Source organism: Girardinichthys multiradiatus, chromosome 7, assembly GCF_021462225.1.
Source record: "Girardinichthys multiradiatus isolate DD_20200921_A chromosome 7, DD_fGirMul_XY1, whole genome shotgun sequence".
Lineage (NCBI taxonomy): Eukaryota > Metazoa > Chordata > Actinopteri > Cyprinodontiformes > Goodeidae > Girardinichthys > Girardinichthys multiradiatus.
The window spans coordinates 29,281,932-29,309,750 of record NC_061800.1 but is presented as its reverse complement, the minus strand read 5'-3'; the positions used below and the strand labels follow the sequence as shown (position 1 = coordinate 29,309,750).

The 27,819-nt window shown below is 39.9% G+C and overlaps 1 protein-coding gene across 1 annotated transcript in view; it reads left to right on the top strand.

The window, feature by feature from the left end:
- The window catches only part of LOC124870802 (plakophilin-4-like), a 109,246-nt gene that overhangs the window by 70,488 nt on the left and 10,939 nt on the right, over nt 1–27,819 (top strand). Inside the window, exons 10-21 of the mRNA XM_047369607.1 lie at nt 4,176–4,386; nt 6,758–6,890; nt 7,932–8,145; nt 18,208–18,391; nt 19,384–19,501; nt 21,814–22,005; nt 22,712–22,885; nt 23,147–23,297; nt 25,456–25,648; nt 25,985–26,069; nt 27,447–27,564; nt 27,660–27,800. Coding sequence (XP_047225563.1) covers nt 4,176–4,386; nt 6,758–6,890; nt 7,932–8,145; nt 18,208–18,391; nt 19,384–19,501; nt 21,814–22,005; nt 22,712–22,885; nt 23,147–23,297; nt 25,456–25,648; nt 25,985–26,069; nt 27,447–27,564; nt 27,660–27,800 — 1,914 coding nt within the window. The remainder of the gene's footprint in view (nt 1–4,175; nt 4,387–6,757; nt 6,891–7,931; nt 8,146–18,207; nt 18,392–19,383; nt 19,502–21,813; nt 22,006–22,711; nt 22,886–23,146; nt 23,298–25,455; nt 25,649–25,984; nt 26,070–27,446; nt 27,565–27,659; nt 27,801–27,819) is intronic.

Below are 27,819 nucleotides of genomic sequence, written 5' to 3'. Positions count from 1 at the left end.
CAGCGTAAAGCAGATCCTTTTAGGGAGGTAACAATAAAAGTGATCTTGGAAGCAGCAGTCGGAAACAAAGAGGGGAACGACTAAAAGCCAACTCACATTGGAGAGAAAACCCACCAAAATTATTAGGGTTGCCATCAAAAGGTTCAGACGGACGGAAATCAGGTTCTCGGATTCCGGACGAGTGGGTTGTGGGTGGCTGAGGATTCTCAGAACGAGCTGGAGGATTGGAAGGAGCGGGTGAGAGTTTGGTTAATATTTCACTTAAGGCATGTACCATACCACCAAGTTCCGTGAGATGGGCATCTGTCGTCCTTTGTTGTTGTAGCAACTGTTGAAGCATGGTCTCAGTGGATTGGAGGCGTTCCCTCCAGGAGGTCTGTTCATCTTCATCTGATTTGTTTTTCGACATGTCTGCTGGCTGGAACATACTATCATTAATTTACTCAGGTTGTCGAAATATAACCAAATCAGAAGATGACACAGATTCGATGCACAGAATTAGATTGAAATGAGGTTTTATTGTTCCAACTTAGGTAGACCTTGATTAGAGTTGTTAGAAGCCAGAGGATGAGGAAGCCCCAAGGATCCGAGCAGAGAGAGAGAGTGTTCTGGCGGTGGAAATATTTACAGTGCAGATTTTCTGAAGAAGAGGTCCATATGGCGACAGGCAGGCAGACAGATGGGCAGATCGACAGGAAGGCAGGACAACAAGCGATCAGGCAGGCTGACAGAAGTCCACATAACAGAGACTATGTTCCAGCAACAGACTGTGTCAGCAGCTGTCTTAAAAAGCCATGAGCTCATTAGCTGGATGAGTTGCAGCTGAGAACAATGAAGTGCCAGAACCAGCCAGCAGAGATCTCACACAATGTACCGGAGGTGAAAGAAAGAAATCCTAGAAACCTGTTTAATATGGGATTTAAATGACATGTCCTGGTCAAAAATAACACCAAGGTCTTTTACTTTATTATTGGAGGTCAATTCAATGCCATCCAGGTTAAGTGATTGACTAAGCAGTTTCTTTTTTAAAGACTCCGGTCCAAAGACGACAACTTCTGTCTTTTAACAGTGAAAATTTATCCTATGCTGCCTGATAATTTGACCTATTGGAAGCATATATATATAGTAAAGAGAATTGGCCCAAGTACTGAGCCCTGTGGTACTCCACAATTAACCCTGGAGTTTAAAGATGATTTATTATTTACATGAACAAACTGGAGTCTGTCAGACAAATAAGATTTAAACCAGCCTAGCGCTGTTCCCCTGATCCTTACAGCATATTCCAGCCTTTCTAAGAGAATATTGTGATCGACTGTATCAAATGCAGCACTGAGATCTAACAGAACCAGAACAGACACAAGTCCATTATCTGAGGCCATAAGAATATCATTAGTGACTTTCAGCAGAGTTGTTTCAGTGCTATGATGAGCTCTGAAGCCTGACTGAAACTCTTCAAACAGGTCATTGCTGTGTAAATGCTCACACATTTGATTAGCAACAATTTTCTCAAGAATTTTAGATAAGAATGGAAGATTGGATATAGGTCTGTAATTTTTCAAGTCATCTCGATCAAGCGAATGTTTCTTAAGTAAAGGTTTAATTACAGCTAACGTAAAAGCCTGTGGTACATATCCATTTACTAAAGATAGATTAATCATATCTAAAATGGGGCTGGTAATCAGAGGGAACACTTCCTTAAATAATTTGGTTGGGATTGGGTCTAACATACAAGTTGAAGGTTTAGATGAAGCTAATATTTCTGATAACTCAGGAAGCTCCACAGGATCAAAACAGTCCAAACACAGATCAGGTTCTACAGTTACTTCCAATGCTGTCTCACTTGCTGAGGATGAAGCAATCATCTTCGGGAGTATGTCAAAGATTTTCTTTTTAATAGAATCAATTTTATTTAAGAAGAATCCCATAAAGTCATGACTGCTGAGAGCTAAGGGAATGGATGGCTCAACAGAGCTATGACTCTGTGTAAGTTTAGCAACTGTACTAAAGAGAAACCTAGGATTATTCTTGTTTTCTTCTATTAATAAAGAGAAATAAGCTGTTCTAGCTTGGTGAAGTGTCTTTTTGTACAACAGTAGGCTATTTTTCCAGATTAAGTAGGAATCCTCTAGGTGTGTAGAGTGCCATTTTCTCTCCAATTTTCTAACATTGTGCTTTAAAGTATGCAGATCTAAATTAAACCAAGGAGCCAGCCTCCTATGAATAATTACCTTCTTTTTCAAGGGGGCTGCATTGTCTAATGCACCATGCAATGATGAAGTAACACAATGAACAAGATAATCAATTTGTGAAGGGGCAGAAACACAATTATTGCCCTCCACTGTGCTTTTCTGTGATAATGAGGAAATTAAAAGTGGAACAGATTCTTTAAAGGTTGTTACAGCATTGTCTGATAATGATCTACTATAATGACATTTTCTTTCAGGTGTGGAGTACTCGGTTAAATTAAACTCAAAGGTTATTAAGAAATGGTCAGACAGGACAGGGTTATGAGGAAATATTGTTATGTCTTTACGCTCAATGCCATATGTCAGCACAAGGTCCAGAGAATGAAGACAAAGGTGGGTGGGATTGTTAATGTTTTGTGCAAAGCCAATTGAGTCAGTTAATATGTAGTCAGGGACACATTCGCATGACTTGCTGCATCAATGCAGCGTGTCATGGATGAGTTTACAGTTTAGTTATTTGGACACCACAACAGAGGGCATGTTTGTGTAAACTAGATACAACTTTCCAGGGAAAGCACCAGGTACCAGCTGTGAGCATGGAGCAGAAAGTGTTTTGTTTGGGTGGATGCTTTGCTGCAGCAGGACGTGGACAGATCAGCATAGTAGAATCAACAAGGAATTCTACAGTGCATCAGAGGGACCTTGAGGAAAATGCAATACCATCTGTAAAAAGTACTAATGTTGAAGCAGAACTGAACTTTGCAACATGACATTGGCCCATACCTGTAAATCTAAATTTCTTTAGATTTTTCAAGACTTTCAAACAAGCCTTATAGTACACCCAGAGGTGTGGTTCCATTTAACTAAAATTCAAGATTCTTTATTGTAATTATGTAACCGTAATGAAAATGTAGCTTACAAAGCCATGATATCATCGTCTGGTCTTTCCCAAATTATTTAAAGGCATAGGAATCTTAGTGTATGTAAATCTGTCCCCTTGAAGAAAGTAAAAAAAATGAAAACGTCTGTTTTTCAGCTGCGTATCACTCAGTATTATATTATTGGAGTTCAACATTTTCTGGCGGCACATAAAAAGCTACTTTGTGCTGTTTTGAATCCCTCTTCCTGCATCCCTGTGAGTTTTTTTATTTTATTTTGGGAGGTGGACACTTGAGTCACTGCCTAACATAGAAGTGCACTGATGCGGGAAATTGTGTTTTTGGAGTGAGACCACAAGTTGACGTCTTGGTTCCTGGTAGGAGGGAGTTTGGGCACTCGTGCCCAGTTCTTTCGGGTTTGCTGATACAGATCTGACCAGCACAGCAGCCACGCTGTCACGGATCACGTGGCTTCAGTTAGAAGGAGGGCTAAATCTTACCAGCCTGTTCATACAGTTTAAAAAAATAGGTCTTAATGCTATAATATCATGGAGCACATGAGAAGAAAGATGACTAAATGGAGCTACCAACAGGCTTGCTGTACTTCTCTTTTTTCTCTTTTTGCTTGATTTATTTTTATTGATTTTAATCCTGACTTTTTGTGGAGCTGGTCAGTGTTTACAAGTGTCTTTTAGCTGAATTAGCACAAGAATGCAGGGACGGGAAGGATCAAGAAGGCTGTGAAGAAAGAATTTGCAGATAATCTGGCAGGTTGGGTCCTTCTCTGCTCTCTGAACACAGCAGGACCCCCCAAGCTACCTACAACCTAGTAAATGTAAAAGAAGCCTTTGAAGGAGAATGGCTCTACTTTCTGCAACCACAGGAGCTTTGTTTTATCCTAATCATTAATTGGGTCCAGATTTGAGAATTTGCAGAGTGTGGAAGAGCAGCAGCATGTTTGTATTTTCAGCTTTGTGTAAAAACCTCTAAGCTAACAAGAGTACAAAGCTCTCAGTTTAGCTGAAAAGGTCAGAACTCTAGTCTTGCATTGCTTTGCTATCTTGCGTGTGGTTTTGTGTGTGTGTATTTAATCTCCCTCCATGTTTTCCAGGTGTGGGAAGTCTGCAGAGGACCTCCAGCCAGCGCAGTACCATGACTTACCAAAGAAACAACTATGTTCTGAACACAGCAGCTAACTATGCCGATCCATACCACTCCGTGCAGTACCGGACCTCCGATCCAAGCTACACTCGACAGACTCTCGTCATGGACGACGGCGCCCCCCGCTCTCCTTCCATAGACAGCATTCAGAAGGATCCCAGGTAAGAACCTTCACATTTCCAGCATCAAGTCATGTTTTCATAAACACTAGATTTACTCTGTGGTCAGTAATTTAACACATAAAAGTCATCCAGAGGGGCTAGTTGTGCTTAGAAGGCATCCCAGTTCTGCAGGGTCAACACCAGTGTCCTCTTACTATTCAAACAGAGAACTCCCCCTGGATAGCCCCACACAGCTCTAGCCATTAAGCTGGCTCAACTGTGCCTGGTCGCCTCACAATAGCTTCTCACATGCACTAAAGTGCTGCGTCTGCTCTTGTTGTACAGATGTGTAGAGCGTGGACTGACAACTCCTGGTAAAACCCTGACCCTGCACATTAGAGGCTTTGTTTACATTTACAGTGTGCTGTAGCTATTTAAAGTTAGAGCACCCCAGGAGGGGCTGCTCAGGAAGTTCACCAGACTGGAATTTGGTCTAGAATTTCTGTTTCCTTGAATGTATTTTCAGATTCAGCTTAAAAAAGACAACTTAGGGCGTGGTGCTGGTGGTGTAGGGGTTAAGCGCGCGATCATATGCAGAGGCTATAGTCCTCGATGCGGCTGTCCCGGGTTCTAGTCCCGGACCTGGTGACTTTTGCCAAATGTCTCCCCATCTCTTTGCCCTCTTTCCTTTCTACCTACTGTGAAAAAATTAAAAATAAAGGCCTCTACTGCAGCAAAAACAATATATATATATAAAAAAAAAAAAAGACAAGTTAATGTTGACCGTCTGGAGACGTACTGTGTGTAATTCACACTGAATGGTGCAAAGCAGTCCCTGCTACTACTGTAACACTCTGTGATTTAGGATGTAGATAGTATTTACTCTCAATTTGCGAGGGATGGTTTCTAATCAAAGTGATCAATACATTTATTTAAACTTGTAGGAGTATTAAGATCTACACACAAAAAAAACAGTTCTCTAACTGAAGCATTGTGGGATAAATTGAAGGTGCATCTCAATAAATTATATTGTCATTGAATTGTAGTTTATTTCATTTACAGAAAATGTCTATAGAGATATAGATTGATATCACACAGGGATTTATTTCTTTACTTTGGTTCATTTTGAGGAGTGTGGCTTACTGCCAATGAAAACACAGAATTCAGTTTCTCTGAAAATGTGTTAAATAAAATAAATAAAAGAATTTTTCATGTAGAAATGTTATTTTATGGTCCACACAATAATTGGCAAGACTTGACAGTTGTCCAGCAGAGAGTCATTGACACCCTCCTATGGAAAAGTAAGCCACACAAGGTCACTACCAGAGATGCTGGTAGTGCACAGGGTCCTGTATGAAACCATATTAATAGAAAGTTAAGTGAAAGGAAAAAGTATCATAGAAAAAAGGTACAAAGCCAAATCAAGACTTTGGGTAAGATTTAAAGAAGAACTAGAGTTGGAGTCAGTGCTTCTAGAGCCACCATACATGGACATATCCAAGACATGGGCTACAACTATTGACTTGCTTGTGTTTACCCAATCCTGAACCAGAGACAGAAACAGAGGCTTCTTACCTGGACTAAGGGGAACAAAGAATGGACTTTTTGTTCAGTGGTCTAAACTCCTCTTTTCACATCTGGAGAGAGAGTCCAGGTTGCCCGAAGTCCAGAATGACATTTCTAAAGGTTGATGATTTTTGGCATATTGTGGTTTTTCTGCTGTGTTTGTTAGAAGTCAGCGCAGCCATCTACCAGAACATTTTAGAGCACTTCATGCTGCCCTCTCCTGGTAAGTGTTATGGAGATGCATTTTCCCATAGAGTAATGTCAAGAGAGAAAGATAAGGAGATACCAGAACCAACAATACAGACATGCTGGAGGATGCCATAATAGCAACATAGGCTTCATTAACACCTCAGCAGAGCTACAGGATGGTCGCCTTCGCCTCCATGCCATGCTGCATTGATACAGCATGGAAATAAAACACGTCTGTGATGATTTGTGAGTTTATTGAGCTGTGCCTGTACTTCCACGTGCTCTCATTTTGTAAGTGATTGAGTTCTAATTGAAGAAAAGCATTAATAAATGTATATAAACCTTAAGAAGTACTTACATCTTTGCGTAGTGCAATGATCCATAACTTCTACAACAAACAAAAGTTTTTTTCTAATTTGATTTTAATCAAAACGTTGATAATGGGTGTGTATTCTGATTCTTAGCATTTGTGGTCTTTCCAGGGCATTCTTAATAAAGAGATGAATTCATTTCAAAGAGATTTTTCCTGGTAAATAAATGCTAAATGAAATAAATGAAAAATAAAACAAATTTAGGTGAAGACAACTGAAGTTGACTCAGAGTTGCTGATGTTTTTCTTCAGTTTCTTTGCACCTGTCACCATGCTGATATGTTTGTACCCCACCTGTTCTTCCAGAGAGTTTGCGTGGCGTGACCCGGAGCTAACAGAGGTAATCCACATGCTGCAGCACCACTTCCCCTCAGTGCAGGCCAATGCAGCCGCCTACCTGCAGCACCTGTGTTTTGGTGATAATAGAGTCAAGAGTGAGGTGGGTGGCATGCTAGCAGTCCCGTACACAGTCTCGTTACACCCTAACCTCTGATGATCTTGATCTACACAACCATTCATATTATGTTAATTTAATTTGTATTAATTTAATCAAGGTGTATGTTTAAAGGTAACGCAACATTTATTACGTTACCGGGGTTCATTTTTTTAGCATCACGTTTTTTTTCAGCTCTGACTTTCATGATGCATAAGCACAAATCTTCAACAATAGTTAGTTCCCATAAAAAGAGAAGACAAATAAGCTTTAAAATATTTCTTTGGAAAGTTTTTGTTAAACTTGAATTCTTTTGTAATATGTAAAGCATTAACGTTCTCTTTTCTTAAAGTAATCTCCAAACTAAACTTGATCCTTTACCATTTTTATCCTGAACATGTGCCAGAGCTGCAAAAATAAACTAAGCTCTGCCATAAAGGTTTTAGACAGAGTGTTAAATAATTTATTACAATTTAATTCATGATTTAGATGAATCAATTCAGCCAATTCAGGTATTAAGTTTTTCAACATATGCAAACCACATTTTCTCTGCTCCCACAAAAACCGAATGAACTTACAAGCATCTTTTGTTTTTATGGGCATTTAATGTCCTGTTTATTCATTATTTGGCATAATGCATATTTGTGGAAAACCTGATTTTAATGAAGAAAAAACATATAATGTATTCAATATAAATAGTATATTTTGTATTCTGAAATGTCAAATCTCAGTTTATTACTAATTTTAAAGCTGTAGCTTTGTTTTTATAGATTTTTATTATTCAATTCATTTTGTGCACAGAAGAAATGTCTGCTTTTATTTTCTTCACCTGTAATCTCCTGCGGTTTAAGCTTTCATTCCAACCAGCATTACTTTTCCCGATAATTTGGGTTTGGTATGAATAAATTCCTTGCTGCTAAATCTCCTGTCGCATGAATAAATTCATGATTTTTGTTCTCCACAATATAACTAAACAAGGAAAAAAAACCTCAGTTCAAACATTTCCTGTGTGAAATTCATGCATGACCTCGTTCACCCTGTCACCAGGTGTGCCGACTGGGAGGAATTAAACACCTGGTGGACCTGCTGGACCATAAAACCGTTGAGGTCCAAAGAAACTCGTGTGGGGCTTTGAGGAACCTTGTTTATGGGAAAGCTATGGACGACAACAAGATCGCGGTCAAGAACGCGGGAGGGATCCCTGCCCTGCTCCGCCTGCTGAGAAAGACCGTCGATGCAGAAGTGCGGGAGCTCGTCACAGGTTGGTCAGCATGAGTGGAGAAGGTGTGTGTGTGTTTTACAATGCTCTGGTGTGATTTACAGCCATATTAAAAGAAAATCAGCACATATAGTTTATTGCTTATTTGACCTTTTCATAACATATTTTCACTGTAGGGTTAAAAATACATAAAAAATGTTTTATTAAACCACAGATTGCTATGCAGGGGTGTTTTCCAGGCATAAATAAAAAACTGAACAAAACAGAAAAAGGTTTTTCAACTGCATTGTTGGTAAAAAACGAGTCAACTCAAAGAAAGAAGGGCCTCACAGAGTTAAACAGTTTTTCTTCTTTTTTCTACAAGTGGTTCCAGTACTCGTGCTAGGCCTGGTTTTCCGTATCCAGAGAACCAGCTCAGTCAGATCATTAGTCATTCAACCTCTCGTCCAGTAAATGTTTATTCTTTTCCTATGTTCTGGATTTTTCTGGAGGACTGCAGTGCTTCTGGACACAAATCATATAATTTTTTCTTGACCTCCCTGCAAACAGAAACCCTAATATCACCAACTCCTTTTATGAATGCTGTTTTAAACAACAACCGATGTTTGTAAACTCTTCACAATCCCAGCCAGCTGATCTCTGATCTGATCTTTAGGTTCTTTATATTTCTACCAAAACAACAAAATATATTAACTGATATTTGTAACATCTGTTTATATACAGTGGATAAAATTACTTTGTATATTTTATTACTTGATGTGCCGCAAGTTTGTGACTCAGTTTGTGAGTTAAAACACCTTTCACAATTTTTCAAAGAAAAGAAGCAGTACTAATGTCTAAGATATTACGTTTCTCACATTTAAGAAGTTTCTCCTTCTTTTTGGTTTCATTAATAAGAGATTAGATGACTTGACTACTAAAATCGTTTTTTTTTTTATTTGGGTTTATAATCTAACCACTTTTTAGTTCTTGCATCTTATAGGTTGTTTGGTTCTGCATATGATGATTACATCTGAACATTGTTAGGGAGTGCCATGTTATTAGCATACATTGTCAGTGTTTTACTGTCTCTATCTAAAGTTTTCTCTTAACTTACTGCTGGCGTGTTAAATGATATCCAGAGGACTGATGGGTTTTACTGTGTCCACATATCCCCTCCTGCCAGCCCGGGGGCTGAATGCGACTCGGGTTTGTTTGTGTTGTTTAAGCCCTGTAAACAGGGTATAAATCTATGTTGTTTTGGATCAAGGTGGAGCACCACTAAAATGAGCAAGCCAAAGACATTTGACTTCCAGGTGCCTGAGTCAGCTGTTTGTGCAGAGACTCCAGCCTTCTTCATTGCTCAGTTTCAGGTTACAGTCTAGTAGTCCGCAGGGGCAAAACAATTCAGCTGGAGTATGAGCACAATCATTTCGTATTAACTGGGTGGAGATTGTTTTCAGCTTCCTCTTTCAATCAAGTGTGTTTACTTTGCCTAACACAAACTGGAGGAGAAAATATTCAACATTTTTAAAGGGCACAGGAGGATAATTTGTCTCTGTTCCCACTTGTTTGTATTAAAGGAGTTTAAGAAGAAAATCTAAAACATCTGTTTTTGCGCTCTTTATTCAAACCTGAAAAAATCGTGTGCAGGAACTTCTTTTTCCAAATCAGGCTGAGTAGCTTTTGTGTGAGCTCTGTTAAAGTTTTCTTGTATCATCCACACTTCAGAAAGCCTGCGGTGGGTAATTGGTTGGGGTTAGGGAGGATGGGGGCAGCGGTCCTGTTTGGAAAGGTCAGCAGTCCAGCATCACCTTTGGTTAATCACAGCTAATAAGAACAATCCACACAAAGAGCTTTTACCTGGTGGACAAGGGGATTGCACAGGGTAGCTTAAAGTTATAAAGCAACCTCTGAGCAGTAGGTATCGTTTGAATTATTAGCAGTCCTGAGCATTTTAGTTGAAAGGTAGTTAAAGGCTGATCTGTTGGGGCACCTGTTGTGTCTAAATGGCTTTTTTCCTTGGCTACTCCTGAAGGTTGAGGTGTCCTCTTCAGGCTAGCTTCAGGAGTAGGCCACCCTTGCTGCAGATCTTAGGTCATGTGGTGGTCTGGTTTCATGTCCTGTGCTACCAGCTGCTTTGGTTACTACTCTGTCCACAAATGACCCCTCCATTTAAAGGGTCAAGCTCAGCATTCAGGCTTTAGCTCACATACTCGGGCTCAGTTTATCATTACAAATCGGCTTTTTCTCAACTGGAGTTATTTATTCTGACTGGGCCATTCTAACACATGGATATGCTTTGAACTAAATCATTCCATTGTAACTCTGGCTGTATGTTTGTCCTGATGAAAGGTGAACCTTCATCCTGTTGTGGAATTTTCTTATCAAAGTGGGTAGAAGTTGACTCATAACAAGAGAAAATCCGGACTTTGTCTTTATAAGTTTTATTCAAAGGCATTCAGCGTTTGAATGACTCTGTCACTGAGGTTAGTCAGTGAAACAGAGCCCCGATCAACATTTACATACAGTATTTATACCAGAACATGAAAGTGTTATCTCAACTTCAAAGAGTCTGTGTTTTACGACCCCAGACCCTTCTCGGGTTCAGAGGTGACAAAGTTATCTGGGAACCCATCTGTCCTTCCCAACACATCATCCTAATTGTGGCCTTAACCATTAAACGTCTGATAATGGCTTTTACAGCTTACTCCCTAACACAGATGTTCATAGGAGTGACGTAACCCAAAGGTCATACACTTTGGAACACTTAATAAAATAATTTCCATTACAATCCCATCTCAAGTTTTCTGCAGCCCCCAACAGGTTTTTATTCTTCCAGTTTTGTGCTGTATTTAGCTCCATCCATCTTCCTATCAACTCTGACCAGCTTTTATGTCCCTGCTTAAGAAAAGCATGCTGACAGCATAATGCTGCCACCACCATGTTTTACTGTAGGTGTGGTGCTTTCATGATTGATGTTCAGTATTAGTTATTTGTTACAGGTGGGGCAAGGATGCATAATGTTACTCACTTTTGACCAAAGCACCGTCCACAAGTTTGTGGTTCTCATGGCTTATGGCAATCTGCAAACAGGACATTTTATGCCTTTCTTTAAACAATGGCTTTCTTATTGAAACTCTTCCAATGGTCAGATTTGTGATGTTCTGCACTAATGCTTGTCTTGTAAATAGATTCTCCCACCTGTGCTGTGGATCTGTGCAGCTCCTCCAGAGTTAGCATGGGCCTCTCAGTAGGTTTGTTTTATAAGTTAAACCTCTCCGCAATTTAATTCTTAAGATATGGTATGTGTCCTCGGTCTTTATGAGGCTGCTTATTCACCAGTGTTCTCTAACAAACTTCTGATGAGTCCACAGAACAGCTGGATTTATGCGGAGATTAAATTACAGACATACAGACAAACTACCCCATTTGTCAGATTTTTACACATGATTTTTAAAAACCATGGATAACCTTTATTTCATTTGACAGTTATGCACTTCTTAGTGTTAGTCTATCGCTTACAATTCTAATAAAGTAAATTAAAGTCTGGGATTGAAATGTGATCAAATGTGAAAAGGTTCAAAAGGGTATCAGTAATTGTGCGAAGCACAGGATGCTCTAAGTTCAGCTGAGAAGCACCTTCTGCTCCTTAAAGTACACACCATGATGACTCTAAAGGTTCAGTCAATGGAGCATTGACATTTTTCAAGCTCAGTTCCCTGAATTTATAAGGTTAATAAACTGGGCAGTTTTTAGGTTATCTGCAGCATTACAGACTGGCCTAAAGAGTGACCCTGTTAAAGCTTCACCAGGCAATGTCTATGACCTGCTGATATTTCATTCAGAGGCAAAGATTGTCTTAAAGGAGCAGCTGCAACGTTTTTGGAATCAGTCGAGGTCACTTTGATTTTGTATGAAGAAAATTGTTGTAACCAAGATATAATTTATCTTGCACAGAAGCTCGGACTCTGGGGAATCTATATTATCAAAAGTGAAAAATGTAGCTGCTCTTTATTGCAGGCACATGGATTTGCAATTCTGTCTGTTGCTGGACAGAAAATAAAAATAAAAAAACAACACAAAACATAGGGGAAAATTACTAAAGTAGCAGAGTTGTATTTCCTGCATACATAATCTGCAGCTCCTGATAAGCAAAGTAGATTCAAATACACTGTTAGCCCAGTGGCAACTGGTTAGTTTGAAACTTATGATGACACCCAAATCACTCAGTCAACAACCATTTGCACACATCGGCTACCCCTCATCAAGATAAAAAAGTTTCCTTGTGAAGGCGCTGCTGTTTCTCCTGGATGATTCTCTCAGATTTAACCAAGGCAGCTCAGCTCAGCACTGAAACTGCTTTCCTTTCGACAAGTAAACATCACAGAACCTGCTGGGTCAAAGCGGTGGTTTTGTGCTGTTATTGTGGGAAGTTGCAGGAGGTGCTGGTCTTGTATAATTGCTAATTCAGACATAAAAAGCTCAATAAAAGAAATTGGTGGATTTTTTAAGGAGCCTTCAAGTAACTATTTACACATGATTTCAGTAGTCTTTGCAAGAAGCTAATGGTGCTCGAATCAGCTTGAGATGCTTTGAGAAATCAGCTGGTGGCCGTTTTTTCAGCTCGACCATCCCAACCTGACTAGTTTTTGGAAACTCAAAAATCCCACCTTTGTTTCAGTCCATGAACACACTGTACATAAGCTCTGCCAAGTTGTTCTGACAGCAACCTCCCTCTGTGTGGAAGTTGTTACTGAGGGAAGAGGACTCAAAGGTAGCTATTTTCTAGATATTTGTTCGGCACTGCTGGCCTTTATTTATTTATTTATTTATTTTTTACAGTAGGCAGACAGGAAAGAGGGGTAGAGAGGGGGGGGGACATTCGGCACATGTCGCCGGGTCCGACTCGAACCCGCTACGGCCGCTTCGAGGACTGTAGCCTCCGTATATGGTCGCGCGCTTAACCCCTACACCATCTACACTGCTACAAGAGTTTGGTTAGAGTAGCTGCTGGTCATTTTATTCCTCAACATGATCATACTATTGTAGATTTGGATGCTTGTACCTACCATTTCTGAGGAACAGAAAGTAGTTCTCTGCCGCAGGTCATCAATCTGTACCCACCTTAGGGATGTTTCTTCAAATGACCCAGAGCCGACCTCAGTAGATATCAAAAACGCTGGGCATTTTACTGCAAATCTCCGAGTTAAGGTAATGGTCTGCAGGTCTAGAGCACCAGTTCTACTAAAGCTAGTGTTGCTAGCTTTACAGACAAACCGGGCGTCTGTTTAGTGGGTATACGTCATAAAAACAACAAAGAAAATTAAAATAGGAGACTAAACATTCCTGATTTGTTGGCACTGCACGGTTGTTTGAAGAATGCAGATTAAATATGGGTTCTATTTTTACTCAAAAGCTCATATGTCCAAGTTGATAGAAAAAATATTAGAAAGATCCCAGGAAGTAGTATTTCATAAAGACCATTTCGGCTCCTTCTTAATATCACCAACATTCAACAAAATTTTAATTAGCATTAGCTGCTAGGGAGCTGTTGGCGGGATCTTTGCATTTCCTTTCTGGATGGAGTAGGACGAGAACATCTTCAAAAACTTTACTTGTGCAGTTATAACATACACAATCCAGCTACATGTAACCCTTGATATTTCCCTGCTTCACTTTCAATGCCTTCAGTTTGTGTCTTCAGCAAAGGGTCTGAGATGCTACGTTTGAGGAGTTTGAGGAGTGCACATATGGTTTTACCGTTAATTTACCTTTCAAACGGTAATAGTTATTGTACTCATATAACACTACACTACAACAATGGTTATAATTAACAGTCAGGAACTGTTTTATCCTTACTACATTAAAATAGTTTATCAAGCTGATGGGAATGAAGGGAAGAAAAACTGAGGCACCCGAGCAAGAGCAGAGAACAGGAATAGGCCTTATAGACGAACCCAAAATGTTGACATGTACTAATCCATCACTATTTAATATCACCCACCCATAACCGTAATCTTTTGCTTAAGCAGCTGGTAGAATATAACAGTGGTGCACCAGAAAATACAATTTAAAGGTCGTTTTATTTTTATCTAGAGTTGTTTATTTAATTGTCGCTATTGGAAGTGGCCGCATCATGAGTCAGCGATGCAGTAAACGTTTTCTGTAATACCAAGCTCCATAGTGGAAAATGTCCGCAGATCAAAAACACACTATCATTTCTTTCACAGTATCTTCTTGCAGGCTACTGTAGTGTTATGTAATAGCATCCCATTATGTGCTTGGACGTTGTGGCCAGGGTCAGGAAAAAAAGCATTGGATTTCTGACGCCTACACCGAGGACTAAAGCTAACAATCTGATGTCTTTGACACAGAAATTTACCAGCACATTGGTGATTATCTGCCGTCTGTCTGATAAGCTTGTTTTGCTTAGATAACGGTCAAAAAAAAATAGAGGGGAGAGAGGGGAGACATGGTCGCCTGGGCTGGGAGTCAAACCTGTGAAAGCTGCGTCAAAGACTGACGCCTCTGAATATGGGTCCCGCATTTTACCCCTGCCACCGCCATGCCCAACCCATCTAATCCTAAAAGAAAGCTTCATTCAGATTAACTACCAGCTTCCTGATATTTTTCTCAGTTCCCTCATTAAAGCACTCTGAGTTCCTTTCTGTGCTCCTTTTATAAATTAATGACCCTGCTGCTATCACATTGTTTTTGGGTCTCTGTTTAAAAGTCAGGCAAAGGCACGAGAAAGCAGCAACAAAACAGGAAGACAAATATCAGGCTGATATTTTTGTGCACACACAGAAACAAATGGACACAGGTTTGGTCCATCTGACTGTCAAATATGACTTATGAGTATTGCTCCTGGTGCTGCTCTGCTGACAGCCCTGTCAGTCACACCTCAGTAATAACTGTAGTTGATTTCTCTAGCATGTAGCCTCTGGAGGACCAATCAGATATCCTGCAGAGAACATTCATTTCAACAAATTGCCGTTAGAGTGGGTGTGGACCGGAGGAACGTGCTTGAGGGGGGACGTGGATTGATTGGATTGTGAAGTTAAAGGAAAAGACATTAGTCAGCAAAAATCAGAGATTATTTTTTCCTGCTGTAAAGCTGCTCTTTCAACATGTTCCTTTTGTGTTTGGTTTGAAAATCAAAAATACAGACATGAATGTGCTTGAATAAGTGCAGAAATGTCATAATAGTATGTACCGCTTTCTCAAGCAGAGATTGTATCCCACCCTCATGCTCTAGATTGTATCCCACCCTTATGCTCTAGATTGTATCCCACCCTTATGCTCTAGATTGTATCCCACCCTTATGCTCTGCTTTTGGTATGCAGAACCACTAACACTGCCAGCAGGCTCCAGTAAGGCGGCCATGCCACATATTTAAAAGTCAAGTAGATTATCCCTGGTTTTATTATGAAGATTTTTTTAAATGAGGGACATTTAAGGGGGATTTCAGCATATTTTGAATTGTTTAACGACTAATAATTTAAATTGCTGATTAAAAACTTTAATTAGTAGGGCACAGAACATAACCAAACTTGGCCTTTACTAACGCGTGGAATTTGCTTTTCTCCAAGTACCTTGAAAATATCCTTGACAGGGGGGCGGCGCTGATGGTGTAGGGGTTAAACGCGCGACCATAAACGGAGGCTACAGTCCTCGAAGCGGCCGTCCTGGGTTTGAGTCCCAGACCCATTTGCCGAATGTCTCCCCCTCTCTTTACCCCTCTTTCCTGTCTGCCTATTGTCAAAAAATCAAAATATAAAAGGCCACTAGTGCCGAAAAAATATCTTTGAAAATATCCTTGACAGCCGTTTTAGATGTATCCACGACAACGTCTTATCCCAAGTCCTAGAATTTTCCAAATGTCAGTGTTCCATGGCCTCAGGGGTCTTATTTTGATAACTGAAGAAATTCTGAAAGCTTTTAAAATTAAATTTAGTCAAAGTTTAAATATTGATTGATTTGTTAAACTTTATATATGAACTTTCTTTATTCAAACGAATGATTGCATTTGAAACCTTAAATTTGTTAGCAGCTCATGCTAGATGTTTCTTTATCTACAAGGTCAGTTTGTCTATATTCTTGGTCTGTCTCTAAATCATAAAAGAGTCCACATTTCTTACTGTCTAGCATTACATGGGTCACACGTTTCCCAAAGTTTGCTTCTGATTGGTTGATCGGGACCTTCTGTGAACTCCTTCCCTGGAGGAGTTCTGAGACTCGCGCAGTAAGAGAGGTGAGAAAAGAACAAGGACAAGCTAGAAGTCTTCACTAACTGTGTCGGACCACGGACTGAAAACCCTCTTGAGATTCGTTTGAGATGTTTTTGTGTAGAGCTGAAAGCTGACTCTCCTACCAGCTAAAAGAGACTCGAGTGGAAGAGCCACAAAGTTGAAACGCAAGTGGTTCTGAGAAAGCAAACTGCCTGGTTCTCATGTAAGAAGCTGACAGATAAAAGGTAGTACAGAAACTTTGAATTCCTCCTCCTTCTTCTTTATTCCACCCTCTCTGATTAGCATCAGGTATTAAAATTAAGCAGTAAACTCCCTAACTTTAATCTCCTCAGAGGGCGATAACCATTAATAACATTTAAGCTTTAATAAGGTCAGATAATATTTAAAACATTTAATTTCCATTTCTTGAATTTTACCGTTTTACTACTAATCAGTAAATATTACTGAGTAGACTTTAGGTTCATTAATAATAAATATTGTTTTTTTTGTATAGTATTTGATTGAAGTGTAAATGTGTTAGTGATGCTAAATAAATAAATCTTAATTTGATACATTGAATTTGTGATAAAGATCATTCAGTGGAAGGTGAAAGAATTCACCCCTCAGGGAATATTTAACTGTGAAACTGATTGATTTATGTACAGTAATATTGTTAAGCATAATTTATCAAACTAAGGCATTACAGGAGACAATATTTTCACCGTATCTTTTGATAAAACCTTTTGCCAGCTCTGTCAGAATTGGGCTCCAGGGATCTATTATAAACTTTCCATTTCTTCAAATAGAGTCAGACAACAACATGCTGAGAGAAAATTTAGAGAAAAACTGCAGAAATTTGTTTTTATTTAGATCTACAAAAAATATTTCCTTCTGGGTGGCATAAAAATGAAAATGCAGAATTAAACATGGAATTCAGTTTATTTACAAACCACCAATTTAGAACAAATGTCATTATAAGCCACTTTACAAGACAGATTAAATTCCTGTACAAAAATAGATAAATCATTCAAATTCTACACAAATTTGCACTCAGTTACATACAGTAAAACTGGATTCTAGTTCTCATAACATGCAGTCAAATTCAGTTTATTATGCCGATTGGTGAAAGGTTTTCTATTCAAGAAACCGCAGATGATTGCATGGATTCATGCCATGTTTTCCATATTTGCAAACTGGGCACATTGTTGTGCACAAAAAAGCAGCAGGTCAGACTATACCTGGTTGGCCACATGCATGCTTTACGTGTCCCTTTTAGTTTTGTCATGGCAGCATTTGTGAAATGTAGCCCCACGTTTACTCCCAAGACTTGAGACTTGAGCTTGTGCAGCATTACAGATACTGCAAGGTTACAGATACCCTGCAGAAGGCGGCTGGAGCCTTTAGTAGAAGCCTTGCAGCGAGAGCCATCTAATTAGGAGAACATGCTACATGCTGGCTAATCCTCAACAGATGCAGCATCAAAGGCTGTCAGGACCGCGCATGATTATCAGCGGTTACCATAAGTATATTTGAATAGAGTGAAATGATAGAAGACTTTCCGTTATTTATATTTCATTTTAAATGACTGAGCCATAAGGATCCTTGCCTCATCCTTTCTTTTTTTTTCCAATCCATGTAATAGTCTCTACCTTGAGGATATCCTCTGTAAATGAAATTTGATGCATTGATGCTAAAGCTGTGGTTTCTTTCTAAAGAAGTGTTTTACCTGAGGCTCTCTGTCTGAATGCCTGCTTGTTTGTTTGCATTTGTTCTTGTACCCATGCTGAGCCTAGTCCAAGTTGAATTTTTTTCTCTTATGGGTTCCTCTAACTGCAGATAACGGCTGACTAAAAAGGAGCTTTGTATCCCTTTTGTTCCTTTGCTTCCTCAGGGGTCCTGTGGAACCTTTCGTCATGCGACGCCGTCAAGATGACAATCATCCGGGACGCCTTATCCACTCTGACCAACACTGTGATCATCCCTCACTCTGGATGGAGCAGCTCGACCTTCGACGATGACCACAAGCTGAAGTTTCACTCCTCCCTAGTGCTGAGAAACACTACAGGCTGCCTTAGGTAAACCACTTGATGATCACGCTGGGCACTAGCACCCCACTGTGGGCATTTGGTGCTATTACATCTAATATCCATCGTCTCCCTCCCTTTATATGCAATAGATCACTATTTCACTTAGGTCCTATGCGGTCCTAAATGTATCTCCGTCCTTGCATTTGTCTGTCCATCCTTGTCATAACTCCGCTTTTTTTCTTTGTGTCCTTATGTTCTTTCTTCTTTCCTTTCTTGCTTTCTGTATTTTCTGTCCTTCCTTTCCCGTGTACTTTCTTCTTTCCTTCTATCCTTCCTCTCTTTCTGTCCTGGCTTACTTTTTTTCTTTCTGCTGTCCTGCGTTCCTTCCGTCCTCCCTGATATCCTTATTTTTTTGCCTCGTCCTTCCTTCCTTGCATCTATCCATCCAGGTTCCACATTTAAAGGCTGCCTCCTGTAGGAATATTTGTCATAGGTTCATGCTGAACTTTTGTACTTTGGTCAAATGAGCATAACTGACGGAGAGCTCTGGATAGATGAGTCTGGAAAAATCTGGAATTTTTACATGAAAACTGTAGGAATCCTCAAAAACGTTTAAAACACATTAAAAGTTTTTTTTCTTTATCCTGCCATATCTTGCTTTGATGTTTTAATTAGAGGAAGTCACTTGAACTGTGTGTATGTTTGTGCATCATGTGAACATGCAAAGGTATGGTTTAAAGTTCCTTGTTTACTGAGCAAAGAACCATAATTACCTGAGTTAGGCCATACCAACACTCCTCATACATTAAAGATGTTGTCTGGGAACAACAAAGCCCACATTACCATTTCAAGTGGGAGACACACACACAGCTATCATTTTGGATTTTTGTTTACTGAGCAAAGCCTCCTAATTGAGTCTGTGTCTGTGTGTGTGTGTGTGTGTGTGTGTGTGTGTGTGTGTGTGTGTGTGTGTGTGTGTGTGTGTGTGTGTGTGTGTGTGTGTGTGTGTGTGTTTTCATGTGTTCATCTTTTTTTAAAAGGAACCTGAGTTCAGCCGGCGAGGAAGCCAGAAAGCAGATGCGTACTTGTGACGGCCTGGTTGACTCACTGCTCTACGTCATCAAAGCCTGTGTAAACACTTCTGACTTTGACAGCAAGGTACCCCACACAAAGCCTGCCGCCCACCCGGGCACACAATAGACACACACACTTAGGGCCTGGAGGAGAATATGCAGCCGGTCGATAAGAAGCTCTGGAGAAAATACCACACTTATCCTCTTTGAATCATTTTATTGCCGGCGTCTAATTGACCCTCGGAGCAGTTTGCAGAAACTGTTTCATGTCCTTTGTCCCCTAAAGCACAGCCACTGCGAGCGTAACGGTGAACCTTAAGCATCAGATGTTAATCATACAGTAAATTAACATTTATTCAATGGCTGCAGCAGAAAAGAAAGTACATCTCCCACGCTTGAATCCTTGCCTTATGAACTTTAAGTGGATCATCTGAAATGTGGAGATTGTTTCTCCCTTTGGGAATGATATTTTGTCAAACAGATAATGTTTCCTGACATTCTGTAAGGCTAAGGAATGGAAAACTCAGTGAAAATGGACTTGAAATCAATGCATTCTGGTTGTTTTTCAAACGAAGACTCTAACAAAGATATTACTAGTGCGACATATTTTAATAAAGGGCAGAAAGGTCCAGTTAGCTATCTTTGTCAATCGCTGCTTGTAAAATCCTTAGTGACAAGCTTAAAGCTGGGTGCGAAATGCACAGCAGACTGTTGTTACATGTTTTTATCATTTCATATACACTATTTGAAACTACAACTGCAAAAGTAAAAGTATTAGCATTGCAATATCAGTGGGGGCAATATTAATATTGCAAAGGTGTGTTTGGAACACAGTGTTTGTCAGCTATTCATTTCAAGCGTTGGTGGAGGAATGGAGTCCCTCCATAACACATATTCATACTTAATAACAGCATTGAAAGGGCAGAAGAAGTAGAATGGTCACAGGAGATTTAGAAACACCATAATGAGAGATAAGAAGAGTCAGGAATAGGGATGGGAACTGAATTCAGTACCGACCGTATTCCGTCCGTTCTACCAAGTACCTATTCACGTAAAATCAAACGGGAACATGTTTTGGTACCTAAACGCATCATTGTGACACTGAGGGAGTAGAAGAGTGGGTGATTTTCCATGCCGCACATTAACACAGCATTGCACGCACAAGAGCGTAATGATGTCAGTAGCCGCCGGTACCGTCAACAAAGCAAGCATGGCTGATAGAAAACACTCCACTTTTCAAAATGCGATGCAGATTACGCTCGCTGCAATATTAGTGGCATGAAATGCAAGGCCGGTGGCGGGAATACTTCTAATCTGAGGAAGCACATAAACACACACAAAAGTATTGAAAACTGGTACCGTTGAGTCCAGGTATCGATTACCAGGCACTGGGCATTGGTACTGTATCGGTTCAAATGACAATGGTACCCATCCCTAGTCAGGAAGGTGCAGATTTATCACAACTGTTATCATTACCACACCTCTCTATTGTAGTCTGCTTTTGTATTATTTGAATTATATCTGTCTAAAGAAAAACACATCGCAGATTTTGCAAATCTACAAGCAGGTATTTTAAAACAGATATCATGTAATTTACAAGACTTTTTGTGTGTGTTGGTGAAAGGGTAAATATTGACTGGCCAAAATGATGAAAAATGCTGCTGCTTCTATTACTTCTACTACTTGTAAGAGCAATACCACCCAGGGCCTTTGCTGCATGGCTTTCTACTTCCCTCTAAGCATTTCCGGTTTGCCAAGTGTCAAAAAGGGCTATTAATGCCACAAAAATCCTAAAAACAGCCCCACAAAATGTTGTCAGAAAGAGTGAATATTACTTAAAACCAACAAAAAAGGATTTAAAGGGAGACATTTTTACTGCTGGAATGTTTTCTCATTAACTGTACAATATTTAAATTTTAATTATTTGTTTTGTTAATTCAAATTAACAAAACAAATAAACTTGTCAATAATATTAAAATTTATTTAGAGGTGCCAGTAATGATGATGCGCATAATAACATTTATAATGTTGGAAAACTGAATAATGCTGATTGTCATTTACATTTTAAACAAAAATAATTTGGTTTTATTTTGTGTTTGGAACTAGGCAAAAGTGTTTATTATTTTGTTCTTCGGTCTAAATGTTCTATAATACACATTATTTGTTTAAGACAATTGTTTTTACATAGGATAATCATATTAAAATCATATCAAGATTTTATTAGAAAAAGTAGAAAATATGTGATAACACATTTTTGCCGTATTGCCCACCTTGAATTGTAACACAATGAGTAGAAGGCCTCTTTATCTTTTCTGGTTAAACACTGTTAACTAGTCTTCATATGCTGGTTTAGACAGATCCATAAAGTTCAAACTTCTACTTCCTTGTGCCTGACAGATTGTGGAGAACTGTATTTGCACTCTAAGGAACCTGTCTTATCGTCTGGAGCTGGAGATGATGCCGCCTAGAATGATAGGCGGCCAGGAACCGGATGGCCTACTGAGCAGAGAGTCGCCCAGTAAAGAGGTGGACTCCAGCTGCTGGGGCAGGAAGAGAAAGAAGAAGAAAAACAGCTTGCAGGAAGATACTGTGAGTGTTGTGATTCAACTGAAATCATTTGCATGTGGATTATTCTGCTTGTTTATGCTTCATAGGTTCTGGATGCACCAATCAGGTCGAACATCTGACTTTTTTTATATTTTCTTCTTAGAAGAACTAGGGCTGAAACAATTAATCAGATTAATCGTGATTAATTGATTATCGAAATAATCATCAGCTAATTTAATAATTGTCAACAAGAGCATACAGACTCTAAAACATGCCATCTGCTGAAAGAACAAACCAATCAGAGCAGTAATTAAGCCAAAACTGTACAAAAAAATATATCCATTTTGTATTTAAGATAAAAACCTTTCTTTCTCTGTAAATATACTTGATCCAGATCTCCTCAAGTGGCATAGCTTTAGCTTCACCTGGTTCAGATTCTGTAAAAAATCTACTATTGAGCACCTTTTGTTACTGAAAAAATAGTCAACAGATTAACAAAATAATTTTTAGTTGAAGGAATTACAAGATTATCTCTATTTATGCATCAAAGTAAATGTCCCCAACCATCATCAGACTTTCTTTTATTAATATTATTTTGAGTTTTTGAACTGCTGGTCACTGATCAGAGCTGATCAAGGAAAAATCTTTACATTCTGATCTCTGGAGGACTGTGCATCTATTTAAACTCTGAATTATTCCTAAAGCATCACCTTTTCACAGTCGGACCTGTAACTTGTTGTGTCTTCAGTGGGACGGAGTGGGGCCCATCCCTGGCTTCTCCAAGTCTCCTAAAGGGGCAGAGATGCTGTGGCACCCCTCGGTGGTCAAGCCCTACTTGACGCTGCTAGCTGAGAGCTCCAACCCCGCCACTCTTGAAGGTTCAGCAGGTTCCCTTCAGAACCTGTCAGCTGGTAACTGGAAGGTACAGTGCAAATGTGCATTCATCAAAACACAAATGCAAACATTTTCTTATGCTTTTCTACTGTAGATGTGATATCTTGGAAACAATGCATCTATTCAACTTGTACAAATGGATTTAGCAGCTCAACTCTTCTGCGTCAGTCAAACTGATGTCAGTTTTACGCTTGAAATCACAAATGTTACCATGCACATCTCAGGCCCATCAGTATTCCTGTGTGGCACAGAGACCTTAATGAAATTTTCATCTCTTGTCTGCATTCAGTTTGCAGCGTACATTCGTGCAGCAGTTCGTAAAGAGAAAGGGCTTCCCATCCTGGTGGAGCTGCTGCGGATGGACAACGACAGGGTGGTGTGTTCGGTCGCCACCGCTCTGAGGAACATGGCACTGGACATCAGGAACAAGGAGCTTATAGGTCAGGGGTCACACGGTTGTGTATAAAATATGTCTTTGGCTATTATAAAGAGTTTATGTATCATTTTGAGGAGTTTTTTCTGCATTATAATGTATTGTAGTTTACCAATAAGTCAGAGGCCATGCTGTGAATGTGTTTGGCTCAATGTAATGCACAAACAATTTCAAACTCTCACTTGATGTGTTGATCTTATTAATAAAGTCTGAAGTCTACATATATTCTCTGTCCAAAAATGATCCTCTGGCTCGCCAAAGCAACATTAACTTATTGTAAAGTGATCGTGATTGACTACAGATGGCAGCATCTCTGCAGGAAAAATCAATAAACCCATAATATACATGAAAATCAAAGAGGCATCGTGCAGATTTACACAAGGCAGGAACGTTGTCGGTGCCAGTTTTGAACCAATAACGCACCAAAGATTGGCATTAACTGGCGTTGTAAAAATTATTTGGAGTGAAAGTTATTTTACCTGAGTCTCTAAAAGGATTTCATCTGGCACTATCAGCTTGAGGATAAATCATAACTAAAGTTTTGCTGCAGATGAAAGAAGCAAATAAAAAAGTTTCTGGAAAGCAGATTTAAAGTCAGATGATGCAGAAGGTTGAGAGGTTTCCCTACAAGAACTGGAGGTCTATTTACCGGGGAATAGTGACGCATTGAAGCAAACAGATACTGGACCTTCTTTTACGTCATGATGGCGCTAGTTCTGATGCACCGATCAGAATTTTGTGTCAGATTTCTAGACTCCAGTTTTTGTAAATGTTTTCACCTGCAGATTACCAAATAACTACTATATTACAAGACATTAAAACAGCAAATAACTTTTTTCAAGCCTTCCTTCTTTGATCGATCATTAATTAGTTTTATTAGGATAAGAGAAAATGTCATGTCTGTGAGAGAGGAGTCGTATTTAGTGTGATTAGCATTACTAAAGCAGCAGTCTCCATGTGTAGATCCTTAACTCAACTCTGAGATTTTCAACAGCCTGCCAAGATTTCCAGATCCTGCATGTTCCATAACAGGCAGGCTGACAGCTCAAATGGATAAAACAGGGCAACTTTGCTAAGATATACACTGCCTTCCTGTTATTTCCTGAAAGTCTTGCTCTCTCTCGCTGCCTTAATGAAGCGCAGACATGTCTCTTCATGTTGTAGAAAATACAATTCCCTTTTAAACAGCTTCTAACATTTCTATGCTTTTTCTAACTGACCTATCATGAGAATAGCTACGTTTCAGTCTTCTTTCCTGTCAGCATCAACACTGAAGAGTGCTATTGTCAGCGTGACCCGGTAGCGCGTGGCAAGGTGCACTTAATAATAAAAAAATGTTTGGACTGAAGATTTCTCGACGCATGTCTTTTCAAAACTAAAGGGCGTGCCTCCTGGCACACCTCAAAACCAATCTTAGAACCACTAGATGGTTTGTTGACAAGTCTGTCATCAAATCAGTCCAAACTTTAAATAAATACTTACCCAGGAGCTTGTTTATCACTCCTCGGTGCATCTGTGTGTGGTGAAGCTTTCACTGGGACATTCAAGCAAACAAAAGCACAGCTGAATTGACTTTTTTCAGGTTGTAGGCATACCCCTTAACACTTTCTTCATCACATCAGACGGACTCTTCTGTCATCATCTTGACCCAGGGAAAAAAAAAACAACAAAAAAGCAGTTGACAGCCTAAAATGGAAAAGACATATGCATGGTGAGCATATGGTTCAACTAAAGCTGTACAGTAATCCTCCTGTGCTTCATTAAACAGTCTTTCACTCTGTGAAATGAATGTTTATTCTGTAGCAGGTGTTTGTTTGACGCAGTGCAGCAAGTATTCAACATCTTCAGCTGGGCTGCAGCACTGAAGGACAGATAAGGGAGGCAATCCTCCTTTACACTGAAACACCCTTACAGTGTCATTTAGGAAAACTGCCTACAACGCTGCAGCCCGCAGCAGATTTAATGTGTTATATATAGATGCCATTACATGCTGTTGAGGTCAGCATGGAAATATTTACATGTGCATTACACAACATTTGAAAAAGATCATGTGCGCATGTGATGCATCGCGCCCTCACTCTGTCCTTGCCTGAGCTTCTGCTGCAAACCCGCAGTACATTATGTCATGACACATAAGCTGCAAGTCTCTCCTCGCTGCCTTGCAGGGAAGTACGCGATGAGGGACCTGGTAAACCGCCTCCCTGGGGGGAACACCACCCTGCTGTCAGATGAGACCGTGGCTGCTATCTGTTGCACGCTGCACGAGGTCACCAGCAAAAACATGGAAAACGCGAAGGCCTTGGCCGACACGGGTGGCATCAAGAAGCTGGTCGACATCACCAAGGGCAGGGGAGACAGGTGGGTTACTAATGCACTTGATTGTTGAGATAGTTTCCTGAACACTGGACAGTGTTTTCACAGACAAACTAACATTTAACAGCTTTGCAAAGAGCAGCTGTAGCCATTGGGGAGGTGGCAGTGTCTGTGTTGATGTTTACCATCCCCATGGATCAATGCTGCAGCAGCTATTTCAGGCTTGCTGTATATTCAGTGCTATTCTAGGTTAAAACACATTAAGGACAGCCTACTCCATCAATCATGTCGTTGTTTAATAACCATAGTGCATTCTCAATTAAGCTGGAAAGATTCAGCAGTGCTCACAAATGTATAATCAAGTTTGTAACGGTTTTTCAGGTACTCGGTAAAGGTGGTGAAAGCAGCAGCTCAGGTGCTGAACACACTGTGGCAGTACAGAGATCTACGGCCCATCTATAAAAAGGTTCACACGGTCATGATTTTATAAACTGTGCTTTAATGTGACAGGCTTGATTTAATAAACAGCACCTTGCAAAAATATGTATTTCCTTTAACTTTAATGTGTTTTATTGGGATTTTATGTGACATATAGCACAATACTGTGATGTGAAAGGAAAACTATTAGAGAAATTTTAGAGAACCTTGGTAAACAGACTGCATCATGCAGACATGACCCAGCAGACGTGTAAGGGATAAAGTAATGGAGTTTTTAAACCAGAGATAGTTTATATAACATTATTCCAAGCTTTGGACATCTCACCAATCACTGTTTAATCCACCATCTGTAAATTGAAAGAGTACAGCACAACTGCAAACCTACCAAGACATGGTCATCCAGCAAAATAACAGACCAGGTAAAAAGAGAAATAATCAAAGAAGCAACTAAGAGTCCCATGGTAACTCTGGAGTTGCAACAGAAATCCACAGCTCAGGTGGGACAATATGTTCACATGACAACTATGAGCTGAAAACTCTACAAATCTGACCTTTATGAAAGAGTTACAAGAAGCTTTTGTTAAAAAAAAAAAAGACACAATCAGGTTGTCACAAGCCATGTAGAGGACACAACAAACCTGTGGAAGAAGTTGCTCTGGTCAGATGAGACTAACATTGTGTGTCTTTGCCTCACATGCAGAACTCTGTGTGATGGAAAACCTTTCACATCACGCCAAGGACACCATGCCCAATATAAAACATGGTGGCGGCAGCATCATGCTGTGGTGATGGTTTTCTTCAGCAGAGACAGGGAAGCTGGTCAGAGTTGATGAGAAGATGGATAGAGCAAGAAAAGCTGTTAGAGGCTGGGGATGAAGGTTCACCAAGGACCATAAACACACAGCCAGAGCTTTAATGCAATGGCTGAGATTAAAGCATATTCATGTATTTGAATGCACTGGTCAGAGTGCAGACCTTAATCTAAATAAGAATCTGCGAAAATAATAAAAAAAATATGTTCACAGGCATTTTCCATCCTCTGCTTGAGTAGTTTTTCCAAATGGGGGGTGGGACAAAAGTTTCAGTCTCTGGATGTGTAAAGCTGGTAGAAACATACCCCATAATATTTACAGCTGTAACTGCTGTGAAAAGTGGTTTTACAGTATTGCCTCAGAGTGACTCGACACAGACGTACGCCACAGTTATCAGATTTTATAGGTAAAATGTCTGAAAACATTGAACATTTTTCTTTTCACTCCACAATTATGCACTGCTTTGTGTTGGTCTATTACGTAAAATCCCAGTTAAAAAGTTTCTGCTTATAACAGTGAAATGTGAAAAAGGTTCAAAGGTGCATAATTGTTTTGGTTTAGTTCTTCAGACTGACACTTTCTCCCCTCCACAGGATGGCTGGAACCAAAACCATTTCATCACCCCAGTGTCAACACTTGAACGGGACAGGTTCAAGTCCCAGCCCAACCTGCCCACCAGCACGCTTCAGATGTCTCCAGTCAGCCACCCCAGTACGTTCTGGTAACTTCGAACCCTGCAGGCAGACAGCAGCACTAAAACAGGACGAGCTGTGGAAATGAAATCTGCTTTTTGTTTTTCTCCACAGCCGCCAGTGCCACATCATCTCCTGCAATGCTGGGCATCAAAGAGCACCGAGGCTCTATCAGAGACTATCAGAGAGCTCAGTCGACTATGCAGTTTTATAATTACCAAGGAGACGGCAGTATTCATAGAAAACAGTATACAGGTACTGATCTTAAAGATGG